This window comes from Crocuta crocuta, unplaced genomic scaffold (assembly GCF_008692635.1).
Source record: "Crocuta crocuta isolate KB4526 unplaced genomic scaffold, BGI_CrCroc_1.0 scaffold477, whole genome shotgun sequence".
Taxonomy (NCBI): domain Eukaryota; kingdom Metazoa; phylum Chordata; class Mammalia; order Carnivora; family Hyaenidae; genus Crocuta; species Crocuta crocuta.
The window spans coordinates 578,827-599,274 of NW_027530193.1; the positions used below are offsets into that span (position 1 = coordinate 578,827).

A 20,448-nucleotide genomic window follows, 5' to 3' on the forward strand; every position below is an offset into this window, starting at 1 on the left:
GGTGGGGTGGGGGGGGTGAGGAGGGGGGCAGAATCCCTGGCAGAGAGCGGCCAAGTGGGATCTGAGAGGAAGGGCCACAGTGAGGGGTTGTGGCTTCCCCCCGCATGGGCTGGGGAGTCACTGGTGTTTTGAGCAGTGGGGGTTTGTGCCTGAGTTCAGTGTTAGCAGATGCCTTCCTCTTCTGCGAGGTGCCCAGAAGGTCAAGGTGAGGCCAAAAGCAGAGAGGCCAGGGAGAAGAACCTGAGGTGCTCTGGGGAAGACGTAGCAGGGTCCAGACCGGAGTGAGGGTGGGAGGGGGCGCGTGGATTCTGTGGGGATTCTGGACAGCACGTGGGCATGAGGAGAGGTGGCCCGTGAGAGAAAGAGAGAGAAGGATTCCCACGCTGGGAGAGGAAGAATAAACCTGCCTGTTCTGACCTGGGCAAGACCACAGAGGACAGGGTCTGGGAGGGAAAAAGCTTATAGGTGGGGAAACCGAGGCCCCAAGAGAGGACTTGATTCCCACTAGCACACAGAGTGAGTGGCAAATTCCGGACAGCACCCAGGTTTCCGGCCGCCTCACCTTCCCTCCTGCCCGCGTCAGCAAAGCCTCGTTCCACAGTGAGGCCTCTCCAACTCCAGGGGACGGGCCAGGACAACAGAAGGTCCATCGTATATCTTAGGGCAAGACTGACATGGATGGGGTGTGCAGGGAGCTGTGGGGGCCCCTGTAGGCAGAGGCCTGGATCTCTGAGGTCCTGGACGAGAGTCTCTGCCCAGGGCTTTTTCTTGCCATCTCTGGGAAAGTTAACCTGGAGCACATGCCAGGCAGGTGGGGGCCCTCAGATCCCCTTTTCCAGGCCTTCCATCTCTGTGTTCAGAAACCCCTGGGCCATCTCTGGCCATTTTTTGCTTGTTTGACACACTTTCATCTGGACAAAAAAAGGGACCTTTTTCCAAAACAGAGCTTGAAAATCTGTCATCTAGACAGAGCCCCTCTTCAATACTCAAGAGCCATCTTAAACCCTCTCCAAGGCATCAATGTATTGCATCCGTCCCGGGACGGGTGGGTCACTCCCACAGCGCCCCATTGTGTTGGGGGCAGTTCTGGTGCTTAGAAGCTTCTCCCATACGCTGGGTGGAATCCATCTCTCCTCATTCCCACATGCCGATCCGGGCTCTGTCCCCTGGACGCTCCCTCCCACTCCCCCCTCCTACCCCAGGTCAGCACTGCAGTATCTCCTTCTGGGTCGAACTCTCTCCCCTTGCACCTCACCTTCTTGTCAGCAGTCAGGGGACCACCATCCCCTCCACCCCATCCCTGACATCCCTCCTCATTGCTCTCTCTTCACAGCTGTGCAGAATGAGCGGGACCGGATCAGCACTCGCCGATCAAGCTATGATGACAGCAGCCTGCCCTCCATCAATGCACTGCTGCAGGCTGAGGTCCTCTCCCAGCAGGTACTGGGGTGACCTCTGCCCACCTGGCGATGCCCCACACCAAGGAGGGGCCTCCCCTCCACCCCCATCCTCTCCAGCCAGGTCTAAACAACAGCTGGAAGGGTCCTGGGATATCACAGAAGGGAAACTGAGCCCAGTGTCACACAGCCAGTTTAGTAGCAAAGGCAGAACTCAAACCCAGTTCTGGCACCTCTGTGGCACTTTCTAGTTCATCCCTTCGCAGGCATACATTCTGCAAGCAGGGCAGAATTGACTGTCACTGAGGGCCTGAGATCACCTGAGCCCTAAGAGAACAGATTAGTGGACAGGTAGACAGATTAGCAAACGGGCTCAGCCCATCCCCTGCTGTGTGACCTTGGGCAAGTCATAACACCTCTCTGGGCTGTGGTTTCTTTACCTATCAGATGAGGGTGATGATTTTTGCCCTGCTTCTCCTGTAGGGCTGAGAGTTTCCTTGGGGTTCTAAGGAGCTGACAGAGGAGGAGGTGGGGGGCAGGTAGCAGATGAAGGCCTGGGGGGAGCCCTCCTCCCTCATATCTGGGTTCTTCAGCATCCTTTCTTCTCTCCATTGGCCCCTGAGCTTCCTCCCAAGCCGAGAAGGCGTGTGTAGTCCATCTCCCCTTTTCCAGACTAGAAACTATCTGGGGTGGGGAGCGCCCTCTTAGAGGACAGAGACTGTAGGGAGGCCATCCTCAGCACTTTCCTTCTCTTCCCCCAGATCACCTCCCCCGTCTCTGGGATCAACGGAGACATTCGGGCGAAAAAGATCGCCAGCATCGCAGACGTGTGTGAGTCCATGAAGGAGCAGCTGCTGGTGCTCGTCGAGTGGGCCAAGTACATCCCTGCTTTCTGCGAGCTCCCTCTGGATGACCAGGTAAGAGGAGACATGGTCTGCGGGCGGCGGGACACTGGGCAGGTGGATCCTGCTGACCTGCCTGGGATAAAGCCTTGGATTGGTTTGATTTTATTTAACAAAATATGCATGGTGCTCATGTGTGTGTGTCCCGAGCTGCTTGAATCACTGTACAAATATTAACTCCTTTAATCCATCCAACAGCCCTAGGAGATAGGTATTATTATCATTCCCATCTTATAGGTGATGAAATTGGGGTACAGAGAGCTTAAGTAACCTGCTCAAGGTCACACAGCTAGTACCCAGCACAGCTGGGATTAGAAGAGCACTGTGCATGCAAGTGTACTTTGGCTGGCAAGCTCCAAAGTCCAGGCTTCTAGCCACTGCACTCCCGCACAAGACAGCTCTCCTGGGGGCGTGTTGACAGGGCCCCAGAGCCGGGGATCAAGAGATTTGAGCTTGAGCCCTGGCTCTAAGACTGGTGCTTTGTGTGATCTTGGACAAATTGTTTCCTCTCTCCAAGCCTCAGTTTTCTTATCTGTAAAGTGGGAATTATAATACCTGCTTCAGAAAAAATGAAAGACATTAGTATTTGAAATGCACAGATCATGTCACGGAAAACCTCCGTTGTACCCAGGCCGCAGCTGGCCTCTGTCAATGTCACTTTCTTGTATCCCACCAAGATGGTTTAACTTAGCATTTTATTTCCCACAGTGCATTCTTTGGAATATCAAAAATGCCCCGGGGTGGGGGGGGTGCATGGGTACATGTCTGAGGACAGAGGAGCTTCTGAGACACTGTAAATGATCGTTCCTGACTAGACACCCCCTAGGCCTCTGCAGACACTTTCTGGGAAAGGGTTGCTGGCCTGGGTCACCTTCTCAGCTTGGGGGAAGCTCAGGGGCACCGATGGACAGCACCCTAGACATCAATCAGCTCCTGGTGCTTTTGCTTCTCTGTTCTTCACATTGGCACAAAACTCTGGCAATGCATGTGAGTCTCAGAGTTCCTGAGAAGTCCTTCAGGCAAGGAAGCCGCTGAACTTTGTGGAAGCCAGGGCTTCTCAAACTCCCTTGACCCCCAGACTCCCCTGGAACACCTCTCCATAGGCTAGGGAGCGACCCGCTGTGGAAACACTGGTTTGGCTGGTCCTCACCTTCACACTGGGGCCTGGATCGGATGCTCTGTCCCACAGATCCCTCCCCACTTTGGGAAGGTAACAGGCCGGGGATCTCTGCCAAGCTGTCCCTGCCTTTACCCCTGTTCCTTATGTGCTGGCCCTGGTCCCTCTGCTGGAGAGTCGGTATTAATGTTTAATCCCTTCTGTTCCTTCCCAGGGGCTCAGCAGGGCAATAAGATACCCCCCAAGCTGAGCAATTGTTAACCTCGATTTCCCACCCAAACCTCCCTGGCTGGGGCTCAGAGCATTCTTAGAGAGCAGTGATGGGTGGCCAGCAACACAGGACAATCATTAACACCCCCACCCCCTGCCTGCCCACCCCCAGATTAGCTGCCATGTCAGGAGGGCTCCCAGCTCCCCATTCATGGTGTATAAGGAGCCCATCTTGCCCAAGATAGTTGGGGCACACTGGGGAGAATTGGGGGGCACTGTCCTCCAAAGGACACCTGAAATCTATCAACACTGCTCCAGGAACCACTTTCCAAGTTTGTTTGCTTCTTGATTTGTTTTGGGCACCAACCCATTGAAACCCAGGAGGCTGGGTAGCATCGAAAAAAGGGGCTAAGGTCTAGAGAGGGAAAGGGGTCCGCCCTAGGTCACAGAGCAAGGCAGCCACAGGGCTGGGACCTGATTGCAGGTCTTCTGCCCCCTCGGTTTGAGTCACTGGGGTCAGGGACGAAAGCCCTCCTCAGTGCCTTGAGAATGGGAGGTGCTTGATAATAAGCATCCTTGGCCTCCCTTGTCCTGGTCATGGAAAGTGGACTCACCTGCCAGGGCTCTTTGCCATTCTCCTCTTTTCTCACCACCCTCACAAGCTGTAACCGTGGCTGAACAGATGAAGGGCTGGCAGCTGCCCAGGAGGGGCTGGATCTAGAGAGGAAGCTAACTAGCTTGCTCATTCATTCATTCATTCATTCATTCACCCATTCCTTTCTTTCTTCTTTCCAATATATATTTATTGATGGTTTACTGTGTGCCAGCTACCTTCCATGCCCTAGACAATTTCTCCTCCTTAGAGAGACTTTCTCTGCCCTCCCCACCCAGTGTAGCCCCTTTGGTCCATAGCGCTTTATCCCATGACTCTCACCTCCCTCCCTCTGCCTTGTCCTTCCTTCCTAAGTGCCTGTCGCTTAGTAGGCACTCAACATTTGATGAATGAAAGAATGAACAATCAAATGAATTAATGAACAAAAGCATTTTTGCTTCCTAGTTTAGACTGCTAAAAAATCTCCAAAATTTCCTAATCCAATCTTACAGACAAGATCCTTGAGACGACCGGCCTGTGGCTCTTTTCACCAGTTACCACTTTTACTGTCCTCTGGGCCTCACATAAGCCCCAAAGCAGATGGTTCGGAAAGAACAGACAGTGCCAGCCTGGCTGGATCCCTCCCTTGGGACTTCAGGCTTCCAAACCTGCTTTGTCTTCTCTGCAGGGAAGGAATATGTCCAGCCCATCCCCCGCCAAGGACCAGTGCTCACACCTTTGCTTTGGGAACCAACGCCCATGCCCAAATTCTTGGAACTCACTCTCAGAACCCTAGAATCTTACAATGTCAAGTGAGCAGGTACCCTGGAGATCTTCCAGAGCAGTGATTTCCCAAACACACCTGCACATCAGAATCAACTGGGGAGCTTGTTAAACACAGATCCTTGCGCCCACCTTTTACAGACTCAGAATCTCTGGGAGTAGAGCCCAAGAATCTGCATTTTATAAAATACTCTTCATAATCTTCCGTAGCTGGTCTGCGGGTAGGAATTCAAGATCCACAGTTTTAGAACTTACTGGCTCATAGACCCTTTTGAGAGTCTGATGAAACTCTGCTAAAAACAAAAACAAAAACACCCAGAATGTTGTTGAGTTTCATCAGGCACAGAAACAAGTCCCAGAGGGAAGAGGCAGCCTGCCCAAGGCTACAGCAAGTTCAAAGATAAAGTCAGCATCTGGCCTCCTAGCTCTGAGTGCATGTTCTTTTCCCTTCCAGGTTCCGGCTGAATCTTTTCCAGGTTTTATCGGTTGTGGGAGGAAGGCAACAGTTTTTCTGATGCCCTTTTATTATAGTTCAGGCAGGAAAAGGCAAGGGAAGCATTAAGCCAACTTGCCCAGCGTCATTGAGTTGGCTAGGAGCAACTTCCCAGGGGGTGCAGGCAGCTTCCTGGGGTGCAGCTGCCAGATACCATCCCTTCTCTCTTCCAGGTGGCCCTGCTCAGAGCCCACGCTGGTGAGCACCTGCTGCTCGGAGCCACCAAGCGATCCATGGTGTTCAAGGATGTTCTGCTTCTTGGTAAGGAGGCTGCCTGCCCCAGCCAGGGCTCTGCGGAGGGCATGCCCAGTGTGCAATGCACCCAGGCACAGATTTCCAAGGTGGCATGCAGTGGCAAGGGAGAAGGATCAAGAATAGCCTTTTCCAGGGCACCTGGGTGGCTTAGTCGATTGAGTATCTGACTCTTGATCTCGGCTCAGGTCATGATCTCATAGTTCATGAGTTCTAGCCCTATGTCAGGCTCTGCACTGACAGTCTGGAGGCTGCTTGGGATTCTCTCTCTCCTTCTCTCTCTGCCCCTCCCCTGCTTGCTTGCTCTCGTTCTCTCTCTCTCTCAAAATAAATAAGTAAACATTTTTAAAAAAATAGCCTTTTCCGGGGCGCCTGGGTGGCTTAGTCGATTGAGTATCTGACTCTTGATCTCGGCTCAGGTCATGATCTCATAGTTCATGAGTTCTAGCCCCATGTCAGGCTCTGCACTGACAGTCTGGAGTCTGCTTGGGATTCTCTCTCTCCTTCTCTCTCTGCCCCTCCCCTGCTTGCTTGCTCTCGTTCTCTCTCTCTCTCAAAATAAATAAGTAAACATTTTTAAAAAAATAGCCTTTTCCGGGGCGCCTGGGTGGCTTAGTCGGTTGAGCGTCCGACTTTCGCTTAGGTCATGNATAAAAAAAAAAAATTAAAAAAAAAAATAGCCTTTTCCTAATGTTCCCAACTGGATCCTTGACTCAGATGCAAGCAAGTGTGGACAAGAGGAATGGAAGGTCTCCAGCATTAAAGTTAGAGCACAGTAGCGGTTATCCCTGGAATTGCCCTTGCACTCTAATGTGCTTTCTGGAGCAGGGGCAAGAGGCAGCCAGGAACGGCACGAGCCTTGACCTATGTCATGTCTGCTTCCATGGCATGTTTATTTATTATTTTAAATGCTTATATAGATCCCACTATGGGCCAGGTCCTAGGCTTAGCACTTTACAAACATTACTCCTTTAATACAACAACGCTGTGACTATCCCCATTTTGCAGATGAAAAAACTTAAGCGCAGTATTTATTTATCCAAATATATATGGGTAGTTAGTGATAGAACTGGATTTCAGCTCCAGGCAGCCTAGCTCTAGAATCTGGGCCCTTAACCTTGATGCATTGGTGCCTCCCAAGTGGCCCTCGAATGTCACTAGTCTTACGGGTCATATTGGAGAATGGTGTGCAGGGGAGATGAAGGGCTCCTAGAAATCCAGGCTCCAGGTCCAGTCCAATGGTGTCAAGCAACTCATTCCTTTAATCTGGGCGTCCCATTTCTTCATCTGTAAAATGGGCACGATAATCCCTGTGGGGCCCTCTCCCGTGGGCACCAGTTGCATTGCAGCTGTAAAGGACAGGGCCATGCAAAGCTGGGGAGAAGGGCACACCCAAGGTGGTGTCCTGATCCCCTCTCCTTCCCAACCCACCCAGGCAATGACTACATCGTCCCTCGGCACTGCCCGGAGCTGGCAGAGATGAGCCGTGTGTCCATGCGCATCCTTGATGAGCTGGTGCTGCCTTTCCAGGAGTTACAGATCGATGACAATGAGTATGCCTGCCTCAAAGCCATCATCTTCTTTGACCCAGGTACAGTCCACCCTTCCCGCCCATCCCCGGTGCTCCAGGCCCTCTGTCGCACTTCTCCTGGCTGGTGTGCTCTGCATTCACAGCCTCCCTCTGCAGGACGACAACCGGGAGAGGCTGTTTGCTTCAGCTATTTCCCAGACGAGGAAAGCCCAGGTTCAGAGAGCTGGTGCGCCTTGACGAGGCACACAGGCTCCAAGGGCTTGGTTCTGTTCTTTTTCTCTTTTCCCTTCTGTTCCCTCCTCCCTTCTTCCTCTCCTTACCTCCTTCCTTCCTTCTTTTCTTTCCTTTAGTCTTTTCCTCTTTCCCTGAAGCATTTTTATCAAAATAATATCTGCACATACTTAAAATGCAAATAGTCCCCCCCACCCCACATTCCCCGCTAAGGCCTCCTCCCCGGGGAACCATTTCTGATTCTTTTAACTGTTTCTTCTGGCTCTAAATAAAATGCTAAGCCTTCTCTTTCTTGATTTAGGTATTTTCTATCACAGTTTCCCTCCTACACTGGTGGAGGATTCCACTGTTCTCTATCGCCATTCCATCTTCTCTCTCCCCTCTTCTTCCTATATTTTCATGGCTATTTTAGTGTCTCTATTGTTATCTTTATAATGTTGTTGGCTCTCCTCTCCCCATCCCATCTGCTGACTTTCCACCTGCATTTTTACAGAATGTCTTTGTAGTTATGTCTTTGCGCAAAGCTCGGTTTCATTTTACCATATCAAGATACCTGGACTTCAAAGACTTGCTTGCTAACTTCCCTCCTTACATGTTAGAGGGGACCTACCATGTGCTAGGCATTGCCCACTGCGCTTAGTGCCAGGCCCCACCGACATGGAGATCACCTCCAGTAATAACAATAATGAAGAGAAAGATGACCAGAGTTTATGGAATGCTCACTAAGACACCATTCTAAAGACTTTATGTGGATTATACCACTTATTTCTTGCAACATGGCACCTATGAGGTAGGAATTATTATCCCCATTTTGCAGATAAGAAAACTGAGGCACAGGGAGATTGACTAATTTGCCCAAGGTCACACAACCAGGAAATGGCAGAGCTTGGATTTGAACTTCAGACTATCTAGCACTCAAGCCTATATTCTTACCTATTACACACTCTTCCCCATTTCTCGAAGGGTAAGATTTCTGGTTCTAATTTCCTTGAGAGCCTGACCCAGGCTGTATCCCCTGCAGTGCTCAGCATCTCAGGAAATGTGACAGAAATGCTTTTCTGCCTGAGTTCAAGAAGCTATAAATGTGTTGGTGTGCCCTGGTTCTTGAGGACCCCAAATCTTTGTCCTAGCACTGCTGAGGACTCCCTAGGTGACCTTGAGCCACAAGGCCCACTGTCAGGGCCCCAGGAGTCAGGGAGAGCTGGATTCTGGCTCCCCAGATGCTCCAGCTGGGCCCCACTGCCCTCCCTCACCTGTGCTCTCCCTGTTGCAGATGCCAAGGGGCTGAGCGACCCAGGCAAGATAAAGCGGCTGCGCTCCCAGGTGCAGGTGAGCCTGGAGGACTACATCAATGACCGCCAGTACGACTCTCGTGGCCGCTTCGGTGAGCTGCTGCTGCTGCTGCCCACCCTGCAGAGCATCACCTGGCAGATGATCGAGCAGATCCAGTTCATCAAGCTCTTCGGCATGGCCAAGATCGACAACCTGCTGCAGGAGATGCTGCTGGGAGGTCCGTGCCAGGCCCAGGAGGGGCTGAGAGGTGGGCGGGCCCCCTGGAGAAAGATAAACCTCACACCCGGGCTCACCTCTCAGCTCCATCACCTCCTGCCTCTGTGGCTTTGGCCAGATCGCTTAACCTACCTAAGCCTCAGTTTCCTCCTCAAAAAAACGGGACCAATGGTCCATATATTCAGGCACCGAGAACCTAGTGTGTTCCAGTCATTGTTCTAAGAGCTGGAGATTCGGCAGAGAACAAGATCTCTGCCCTTCTGGAGGCTGCGTGTGAGTATGTGTGTACGTGTGTGCACATGCATGAGTGCATAAGGGCTCATGGGAGCTGACAGTCACCAAGCGATAACTATAGATTTTGAAATAAGCAGGTAATATGATAGAGTGTAACTGGAAAAGGGTCTATCTTGATAAGTTGTCCAACAGAGACAGACCTCTCTGAAGTGGTGACTTTTGAGCTAAGACCCGATGGATGAAAGGAAATAGAACATTTAAAAGCCAAAAGAAAAGCATTCCCGGCAGAAGTAACTCATGCAAAAGCCCTGAGGCAGGAGAGGTTTGTGTGTTCAAGAAAGAAGGATAAGGTCGTGAGATGGGGGATTGCGTGAGATGAAGATGGATATGGGCAGACACCAGATCATTAGCATCGGTCTTGTAGGTCAAGGTCAGAAATTTGGATTTTGTGTTCATTGCAGAAGAGCGAAAATCAGACTACTGTTTTTAGCAAACTACTCTGGTTGCTAGGTTGAAAGTGAATTCCGGGGGTGGGGGACACAGTAGAGGCAGACCCCTGACCATTACTTGTCTCCAGGCAGGGGTGGGACATTGGAGGCTGGGACTAAGGCGTGACTGGATGTGCTGGACCATCTGTGTGGAGGAAGAATCCACACAGGATTTGCTGATTGGCCGGATGTGGGGAGCGAGGGGAGGGAAGAAACAAAGATGAAATCCACATGTTTGCTTTGAGTGACAGGGCTGCTCATGGAGTAACTTCCTGAGATGAGGAAGCCGGAGGAAAAGCAGGAGATGAACCAAGAGACTGTTTAGACTTCAGCAAAGTTGGAGATGACTGTAGATATCCAAGGGGAGTTACCAGGAGACAGTTGGGGTTTTGAGTCTGTTGCTCAAGCATGAGTGCAAAGCTCGGAGGGAAGACAGCTTTGTGGTGCTCCAGCAGTTAGGAGCCATGGTGTTAGATACTGAAAAGTGGGCATCAGTGACAGCTGAAGAAGTTTTGTAGTGATGGTACAAGATGAAGTGGGCTGGGAGACCAGGAGGCAGGATCTGAACTCAGGGGTTTGGAGGTGACACGGTCACTGGTGATGGCTTGGCCAAGGGCCACCTGGGCCGATATTTGGGACTGGATCATTCCTTTTTGTGGGCTGTCGTGTACCCTGTTCAGCCACATCCTTGACCTCGCTGCCCATGAGATGCCAGCAGCACCCCTCTAGGAGGGACAGCCAAAAATATCTTCAGATATTGTCAAATGACCAGAGCAGTTTGCTAAAAACAGTAGTCTGATTTTCACTCTTCTGCAATGAAAATGAAATCCAAATATTGTCAAAAATATCTACAGATATTGTCCCCCAAGGCCCCCAGATCTCCCCCAGTTGAGAACTACTGTCAGATGATGACTCATTTCATTTTCACTTTGACCCTGTGAATTATAGATCAAGTGTCATTGAGATCAGGGTCAGGACAGGGGTGCCTGGCTGACTCAGTCGGCAGAGCCTGCAACTCTTGATCTCGGAGTTGTGACGTTGAGCCCCATTTGGGTGAGGAGATTACTTATAAGTAAAATCTTAAAAAAAGCATCAAGACAGAGCTCGTGCTCTGTTGCCAGATAAACTCAGGTGAAATAATTAATCTCTCTGGGCCCTGTAATCGCATCTGTAGAATGGGACAATAATGATAATGATACCCATCTTATAAGACTGTTGTGAGGATTAAATTATTTCAAACATGAAAAGTGCTGTGTAACAGTACCTGGCACATATTAGATGCTCAATAATTGATAGCTATCCTGGAAACAGTGAACTTTAGAGGTCTCTTGCAAGCACTAAAATCCCATCATTGTCACACCAGTGACCATAGCCATTACCAAACCAAACTGTACCTTCTATGGTATTATAAGAGCAAAAGCATAGAGATGGGGAAGTACAGGGAACACTCAGGTGCCATAAGTAGGTTTGGCTGAAGCAGAAGGTATTGGGAGGACAAGGCTAAAGGTGAGTTGGCACCAAATTCTTGAAGGACTTGCATGCCAAGGAGCTTTGAGAGTCATTGATTAAATCAATTATATTAATAGTCAATCAGTACAGTATTCATCATCTTTTGATCTCTCAGCTTCCTTACACGCTCCTTCTTCTTTCAACTTCTGTTCTCTTGGTTTGCTGGGTCCTCTCAGTACCCTCATGAAACCTGTGGGTAGGAATGGTAAGCCCCAGCTAACTAACCCAGAAATAGGTAGCCACAGGCACTGTCAATACTGAATGAACAGGTTGAATGGCCAAACCTTAAGGATGATGGTCTTTCTCTCAGACTCTCCATGCTGACTGACCCTCTCTACCTGCAGGGTCCTCCAGTGATGCACCTCATGCCCATCATCCCCTGCACCCTCACCTGATGCAGGAACACATGGGCACGAACGTCATTGTTGCCAACACAATGCCCTCTCACCTCAGCAATGGACAGATGTGTGAGTGGCCCCGACCCAGGGGGCAGGCAGGTGGGCAACTTGAGCTCTACCCAGCAAGGGATGGGGTTGGGGGCCTAAGAAGGGACCCAGGAGAAGGATGGGTCTAGAAGATGGGAACTGGGAAATAACAGTTCTCTGTGCTCCAGGGTAAGGAGTGAGGAGTGAGACTGTCCTTTTGTTAAGGCTGTTTTTTTCAGTGAGGTCCTTTATTCAGCGAGGTAATTAACAGCCTCTATTGAATGAAGCTGTCCTTGGGATGAGGATAAACATGTCCACTGGGGTTAGAATTCCATTAGGTGGTGTTGTCCATTAGGTAAAATTGTTCTTTGAAGTAAGGCTTCCCAGTAGGTAAGACTAGCCATTAAACAATTGGATGAGACTACTCCTTGGGTGGGGATGTCCACTGGGGGCCATATATATATATATATATATATTTCACTGGGGACCACATGTACACACACATATATATTTCACTCTGAGGTGAAATCTCTCAAGTATGAGTTTGTCACTAGCCAAAGTTTTTCAAACAGTAAGATTATCATTGAGGTAAGGAAGTCGTCCACTAAAATGAGATTGCCTTTCATTGAGATTGTTCTTTGGGAAAGTTGGCCAAGTGGGTCATGGTCAAAGTTAACTTTCAAATATGTGATGTTGTGAGGCCAATTAGTTTCCATTATTCATCTACCTAAATAAAAAGAAATAGTCTTTTTTGAGCCAGTTGACCAGATCCTTGGGTCTCATCAACTGTTGTCCCTTCTCTCTAAGGAAGGGTATTGCTGTCACATGTCTCATTGTCCTTGAACAAAGTCAGACTTGGGCTTTGGTTTGGGGGAAGCAGCCCAGATCTCCATGTTAAATGGTAGAGAAGATGGGTGTTGGTAAGACCTGGGCAAAAGGCTCTGACCACGCCTGGCTCATCCGCAGCCTTCCAGACCTCACCATATTTAGGCTTTATGATCTGGAACTCAGAAGGTTCGAATTGTAAGAGACCTTAGAGATTATCTAGTTTAATTCTCTCATTTTATAGAAGAGAGAACTAAGTCTCAGAGAGGGGGAAGAACCTTCCCAGGAGCCTTTGTTTATTCCCCAAAGGGCTGGACTTCTCAGCAGCCTCTGTCTGTCTCTCTGTCCTTCCAGCCACTCCTGAGACTCCACAGCCCTCACCACCAGGTGGCTCAGCGTCTGAGCCCTACAAGCTCCTACCAGGAGCGATCGCCACGATCGTCAAGCCCCCCTCCGCCATTCCCCAGCCGACCATCACCAAGCAGGAAGTCATCTAGCAAGTCGCTGGGGGTCAGGGGCTCTGCCGTTCCCCGAGACCCCTCAGAGAGCCCCGGTGGTCACTTGTTCACAGTGAAGGAAGCCGTGATAACAAGGCCAGTCTCAGGGCAGCAATGGAAAGGGCGAAGGGCCCAAGAATTTGGGCTGTGGGCCACATCCCATTGCTACCCTCCACCCCATGCTCTGTATGATGGGGCTTTGACTTGGGGAGACCCCAGCTGGAAAATCCTCTGCTGCCTTGGACAACTTTTCTCTTGCCGAAGCCACTGCCTTCCCCTTCATCATACCTATCCCCAACTTCCTCACCTCCAGAAAAGGACAGCTGTCTGGAGACGACATGGGACCTTGCTTGAACATAGCTCTTTTCTCCCTCAGACTGGTACTGCTTCTCTCCAAGTACTGTCCTGGTTCCCAGACACAGAGCCCTTCAAGGCGGGGTCAGTTTGGGGTCTCTGAGCCCTCCCTGTTCTGCTGCCCCAGCCTGCAATGCTCCTCCCCACCTGCCACCATCACCCACCTCTGCCATCTTAATTTCTCCACAGCCACCTCTCCAGAGGCTGAAGAAGACTTGCAAACAATCCCCCGGTCATCCCAGGAGCATTGTTAAGGCACTAGCTGGGCGAGGCACAGTGTAGGCGACTGCTGAGAGGGAAGACACCGTTTCACATGCAACCCAAGGCTCTTCCCTTCTTTGGGACTTGGGCGGGTACTTGGGGTGATGCTCCCTACAGGCTGTCAACACCGAGAGGACAATCCACCGAGTGGACCGAGGGTACAACTGCAACAGGAACTTGGAGGGGCTGGGGTGGTCAGAGAAAGCACCAGGAAAGGGGAAGACTGCATTAGGCCTTAAGGAAGGGCTGGATTTCAGCTATTAGAGCAGGTGAGACAAGACATTCCAAAGTAGGGAGAACAGTCTGGGGAAGGCCTCAGGTCAGAAGACGGGCATGGGGGGAAGGCATTGGAAAGACTAAGCTGTCTGGAGAAGCATGGGGGCCTTGAACTCCAGACTGAGGCACTGAGACATGGGTTCCTAGGCCGTGACTAGCTGGGAGGCTGTGCAGCAGGTTGGGAGGGAGCGGGCAGGTCAGATGGGGGCTGATGATGTATGTCATCCAGGTGAGAGGGAAGACACCTGGAGACGGCGGCAAAGATGGATGGGTGCACGTGGCTCAGAGGGATGTCAGGGAGGGATTACCCTCCAGGGCCTGTCTCAAACTCTGCCTCATTCCTGGCGCTGTGTTAGTGCAGGCCATGTATCATCTCTTTCATCCTCTCTATTACCCAGAGATTGTTACAGAACATGAAATTGAGATCTAGGTGGTTAAGTGATTTTTCTGGAACTCACAGCTAGTGAATGGCTGAGTCAGGATTTGATCCTGGATCAGAAAAGGAGCTCTTGGCCACAGTGGCTGAAAAGGCCCCTGTCTTCACTGTGATCCAGTTTGAGGGACTTCCTGCCCGTCACCAGCCTCAGAAGCCAAAGCCTTTTCCTTCCCAGGGCCCCACCAATGCCCAGGACTAAGATTTAAGCTACACTAGCATCCAGGTAGGGTCCAGCATCCTGTTTGCTGATGAAAAGGAGAATTCATAATACTTGGACCCCTTTTTTCTCCTCACTCCCCAAGTCCAAGGGGGAGTGTTAGGGGTCTGGTTCTTGGGAGATGGACCAATGTGGCCTGGCCACCTGGGAGCAGGATGTTTGGGTGGGGCTGGAGGAGAGATGAGAAGGCCTGGGTTTGCGCACTGCTCTGGAAGCATTAAGCCCCAAGATGGAACAGCCAGCATGTCATCTCTGTGGAATTTTGGTGGCTTTGGGGAAATTCTGGAAAATGCCACTAACCAGCGGGAACAAAAGAGATGGGTCCTGTGGCTGGCACTGTGGTTAGGTAGGAGAGTGAACAGTTAGATTGGCTACCTACCCCCACCCCAGGCTGACCCTTCTGAGTGGATGGGGGGCAGGGCAGGACCCCAGTGCCCCCAAATTCTACCATTAGTGATGGCTCCTTTTTGTGAAAGAGGCATGAGAGGTTTGAGGGTAATATGTCCAAGGGAAATGTCTACATCTCCAGTGGTCCCAGGAGCAGCCTACCCATGTCACCAAGCCAAGTCCCCAGTCCCGGGAGAGACCACTCCCTGCTCAGAGCTCTCAAGTCTTCCCCAGCTCCCCTCTCTCTGGGTCCCCGGAAATCCTAGCCAGGGAGCCCAGACTCATCTGGAACAAGGTGAGGAAGCTGGAACCTTTCTGTCATTGTGGAAATTCCCACATTTGCTCCTCCACCCCCCAAAGTTGCTCAGGCCTCTGTCACAGGAATGAATCGAGGTAAGGATTTTCCACAGGATGGAGTTGGAGCAGCAGTGTCTTTTAGTGGTAGCAATCTTCTGGGTCAGGGACTTGGTCCTCAGCCCTAAACTAACCCTTCCAGGAGGAGAAATCCCTTCCATTTTAATAATTTTATTGTGATGCAGAAAGCACAAAACAAAGAGCAGTTTGCTTTTCTGATTCTGAGGACATGGCATTAGAAAATCTCTCTCTTTCTCTCTTTGCCACTTGAGTTCTGGTCCTAAAATATAAAATCTGAAGGGTTGGGAGGGAAGCATAGATCCTGCAGTTCCTCCCCTGAGACAGCCTCTTCTCCAGGCAGCTCTCAGAAGCTTCCAGAATCCACATGACCCCTCACAAAGTAGACAGAGGAGCGGGTGGGAAATGGACGCTCCTAGATTTTTTGTGATGACCAAGCCAATTGCTTTTACCAAATTGTTCTGTGATTTGCCCTGATTGGGATGAATTGTGAAATTCACATCAAGCATTTCTGGAAGCCGGCTGCTTCCTGTGGGTGTGAATGCCACCAGCCCCTGTGCTGACACGTGAGCCCCTGTCACTGCCGCCCAATGGGGCAAAGAAGCAAAAAACATTTCTTACTCTTGTGTGTTTTAACAAAAGTTTATAAAGCAAAATAAATGGCGCCTATGTTTTCTAAGTCCTTGGGTGGGTGTTCTTTCTACTTTGTCAAGTATTAGAAATAAGGATGAGACTAGTCAGAGAGTCCTTTATGGTATGCAAAATGCTTTTATGTATATTAGTGGGGTTTTTTTGCATTATTGATTTTTAATCTCACATCAAGAGGTAAGCAAGTTAGCCTTATCAACAATAGCCAAACCATGGAGAAAGACCAAATGTCCAACAACCAATGAATGGATATATGTATATATATGTCATTGCAAATGGTAAGATTTCGTTCTTTATATATATAAAATATATAAATTCCATTATATATAATGGAATATTACTCAGCCATCAAAAAGAATGAAATCTTGCCATTTGCAATGGTGTGGATGGAGCTAGAACATTTTATGCTAAGCAAAATTAGTCAATCAGAGAAAGACAAATACCATATGATTTCACTCATATGTGGAATTTAAGAAACATAACAGATGAACATATGGGAAGGGGAGGAAAGAGAAAGAAACAAACCACAAGAGACTCTTAATGATAGAGAGCATGGGTTGATGGAGGGAGATGAGTGGGGGATGGGCTAGATGGGTGATGGGTATTAAGGAGGGCACTTGTTGTGATGAGCCTTGGGTGTTGTATGTAAGTGATGAATCACTGAATTCTATTCCTGAAACCAATGTTGCACTGTATGTTAACTATCTAAAATTAAATAAAAGAAAAAAGAGGCAAGCAAGTTAGACATTATTATCCCCAACCCACTTTATAGATGAGAAAACTGAGGCTCAGGGGAAGTGATTTCCTTTGAGAGGGAGAAGTGGGAATCTAACTCTGATGCCTTGATTCCAAGTGCTCACTATGTGGAGAGAATGAAAGTCAATCCTCCCTCTTGAAGAGGGGAGGGCTGAGAGGGGAGAGAGGGAAAGATCTGGAAGAATGGCAGAGGGTCCAAGATGGAGCCCTAATCTGGGTCATATCCAGGGACCTAAGCCTACTGCCAGCAATAGGGAATAGGTTAGGGATGGGGAAATCTCATCAAGTCTAGTTGTTTAAAAAAAGAATAAAGACAAGGACACACTCGAGAATTTCTAGCCAGGTCTGTAGCCACCTTGGTCCTTCCCCTGATAAACCAGGTAGGTGCTCTCATACCTTGGCCACCACACACCACAACCTCATATTCAGTCGGGGGTGTGCTGGAGAGCCAGTTGTTAGCTTCTCTGCCCAATTCCATGTTTGGGCCAAAGTGCTACAGATAGTGGCAGTGGGAGCAATTACACCACACAAACTCCAAGAGCTACGACTCAAGGCTTTGCCCTGAAGAGCCAGTTGCTACACATCACCAGCACACCAGGGCATTCGGGGATGGGGGTTAGGGTGTGCCGGGTGGCTGGACTGTGGATGCCCAGGCGTGGGAATGCTCAAGGATGAGGGTGGAACAGGGCGACCCTTCCAGCTTCCCAAAGAAGGGTGACAACAGTTCTGAGCTGGGCGTCACAGACCAATGTAACATTGGTCAGGTCACTCCTCTTCCCCAAGTCTCATCTGTAAAATGGGAATGATACCTCCCTTTAGGTGTGTTGTCAGGATTAAACTGAATGAGATCATAGTAATTGGTATAAGCTGCTGGGTATGAGGTGCCCACTACCAGGGGCTCAGTGTGAACTCTCTACCCAGACCCTTTCTAACAAGAGGCTAGTCATTAAGTTCTCTAGCCTCAAGAGTATGCATAAGTAGCCCTCAGATCCATGGGATCACCCCTGCCTTCCCCTGTCCCTTCCATTCACTCCTGAGCTCCAGGACATATTTTCCATAATGTTGCAACAGAAACTTTGTCCGTGCCTCTGCCAGCATGGATGTGGGGGTTGGGGCCAGAGAAGGCTACTGGGGTCCTAGAGTGTGCTTAATAAATCCATATCAAAACCATAAACCCTGGGCTGCCATAAATTCCTCTGGCCTTGGCTCCTCCACCTAATCAGCCCTTTGTCCCAGTTAATCTCAAATCTCAGCGTGGGCGGCCAGAGCTTCAAGTTTGATTTCCATTTCAGTTGCAAAACATCAGCTTGGGTGACAAACAGAAAACCTCATCATCTCCAGTATAGTGTTCCTGAAACCAAGATTAGAGAGGAGAAGGAACTTGTCCTAAGGCCCAAGGCACACAGCTAGTGAGCAGCTGAGACCGAACTTGAATGTGTGGTGCTTCCACCAACCCATGTGGCCTCACAGAGAACTGGGAACTGGCCCCTCCTACAATGGTTGCTTCCAAAGCCATGATCTTAAAAGCTTCTTATCCCATTATTCCGAATGTCGCCCCCTTGCTCAGAGTAGGGGTGAGAAGTGGAAGGTGATAGGCTGCATGAAGATCCAAAGGGAGTTCCTTCCACGCAGTGTGAATGACCCATCATCCCCAATTGGTGAGGATGCCCTACTTCCTCTTTCACAGAACCCAGATCACCCTTGATCTACATTTCTTGCATAGGGTGTCATATGTAAATTCCCAGACGTGATCTACGGGACCAGAATCCCAGTATCCTAAGCAGCTATTTGCTGATAGTGGAACTAAAACCCAAATCCTGAGTCCAAGGACATTTGGCTTCTTCCTCTTTGCCAGGCTTTGCTGGACATGACCTAATCCTCACAATAACCCCCTGAATTGGGTACTTTGTTGTTCTGTTTCACAAATGAGGAAGGGACTTGCCCAAGGTCCATAACTAATATGAGAGTGGAGATTCAAACTGCTGTTTGTCTGACACCAGGGGCCAATGTGATGAAATCGAAGAGGACGTTGATGACTCAGTCACTGCATGGTGGGCACAGAAATAGTCAATGGGCAAAGCCTTGTGCCAAAGCATCCTTAACCCAAAGGAGTGAGGGTGACATGCAGTGAGATGGTAGTTTGAGGGAGGGATTGCTGTGATCTGGGAAAGGGATGGTGTACTCTTGTAGGAGAAGGATTCAGGGGCTAGGAAGACAGAATGCACAGACAAAAGTACGCTCAAGGTCGAGGAGAGAGAGCAGAGCAGTGAGTGGGGCCAGCAGCAGGAAGCGCACCTGTGGGTGGGAGGAAGGACAGAGACCTGTTTCCTAACCCACAGTCACTGCACGTACCAACTTGAGCCTCCCCGAACCCGAGTACCCCGTACGTTCCCTTACTGAATATTTGTATTTAAATCAATCAGTCAACATTCTCTTTACCCAGATCACTGACATAAATGAGAAACCAGAATCACTTGCCATATCTAGGAGGTGATTTCAAAGGAAGAGTGAAAAAAAAAAGCTATATTCCTCAAGTGTAGCGGGGTAGAATTACCCAGGGGATGCTCACTCGTTTTTCTTCAAAGAGGAAATGGACAGGTATTTAGGGAGATGTTAAAGTCGTACGCTGTCCAACAGAGACTTTCTCCATAAAGGCCTCAGAAGGAAGGAAGGAAGACTGGTAAAGACACAGGCTTTGGGGACAATGTCACTAACATTGTCACTATGTATCCCTAAAGTCACCCAGCATGCCACTGCGTGATGCTATGGTGGCTCATCTCTACCAGGTGGTGGTGGCCTCAAACCCTGGGCAAGTGGAACTTCTGGGGAAATAGGAAGCCACTGGAGACTGTGGCTCAGGGGACTGCTGTGGGCGGATCTGTGTCTTTTTAAAATTGTTTATTTATTTTTGTGAGAGAGAGTGGGGAGGAGGGGCAGAGAGAGAGAGAGGGACAGAAGATCTGAAGTGAATCCATATTGACAGCAGAGAGCTGAATGCAAGACTCAAACTCACCTGTGAGTTTGTGAGATCATGACCTGAGCTGAAGTCAGACACTTAACCGGCTGAGCCACCCAGACACCCCCCAGATCTGTATTTTAAAAAAAATTTTTTTTAATGTTTTATTTATTTCTAGGAGAGGGAGATAGCGTGAGTAGGGGAGGGTCAGAGAGAGAGGGAGTCACAGACTCTGAAACAGGCTCCAGGCTCTGAGCCGGCAGTCAGCACAGAGTCCGACGCGGGGCTCAAACCCACGAACCGCGAGATCATGACCTAAGCGAATGTCGGACGCTTAACCGACTAAGCCACCCAGGTGCCCCAACCCAGATCTGTATTTTTAAAGGATCATTCGGGTAGCTTCAAAGAGGACAGATTGAAGGAGTGTAAGCAAGGAGACCAGTGAAGACACTCATGGGTGGGACCAGGTGACAGATGGTGGAAGCAGAGACAGAGAGGAGGGAACCCATCCAAAAACTGCATGTCCGCTCATTCACTCACTCGACACTCATTTTGTGGGTGCCTACTATGTGCTGTGCGCAGGTGAGAGGACACAGTCCCTGACTCCGTGGAGTTAGCTTTCTAGGGGGAGCAGGCAGCCAGTGTTGGAGTGAATAAGTAAATGAAGGTGATTTCAAATAGTCGAGTGTCAGACTGTGAAACAGTCCAACAGCTAAGTCCTTTAAAAGTAAAACAAGGTAGGTGCGCCTGGGTAGCTCCGTCATCTGGGTGTCCGACTCTTGACTTTGGC

At 49.8% G+C, this 20,448-nt stretch overlaps 1 protein-coding gene across 4 annotated transcripts in view; it reads left to right on the top strand.

The window, feature by feature from the left end:
- The window catches only part of HNF4A (hepatocyte nuclear factor 4 alpha), a 35,545-nt gene extending 19,568 nt beyond the window's left edge, over positions 1 to 15,977 (top strand). The window contains exons 4-11 of one of the 4 annotated variants that reach the window (XR_013335392.1): positions 1,334 to 1,440; positions 2,159 to 2,314; positions 5,668 to 5,755; positions 7,182 to 7,337; positions 8,782 to 9,048; positions 11,593 to 11,745; positions 12,853 to 13,433; positions 13,539 to 15,977. Coding sequence is in view for 3 of the 4 variants with exons in the window: in XM_077765264.1 (XP_077621390.1) it covers positions 1,334 to 1,440; positions 2,159 to 2,314; positions 5,668 to 5,755; positions 7,182 to 7,337; positions 8,782 to 9,048; positions 11,593 to 11,745; positions 12,853 to 12,995 (1,070 nt within the window). In the remaining variant the exon portion in view is untranslated. Of the gene's footprint in view, positions 1 to 1,333; positions 1,441 to 2,158; positions 2,315 to 5,667; positions 5,756 to 7,181; positions 7,338 to 8,781; positions 9,049 to 11,592; positions 11,746 to 12,852 lie in introns of all 4 variants that reach the window. The other 3 variants (XM_077765264.1, XM_077765265.1, XM_077765266.1) reach the window with 3 other exon arrangements.
- Positions 15,978 to 20,448: the final 4,471 nt, after the last annotated feature.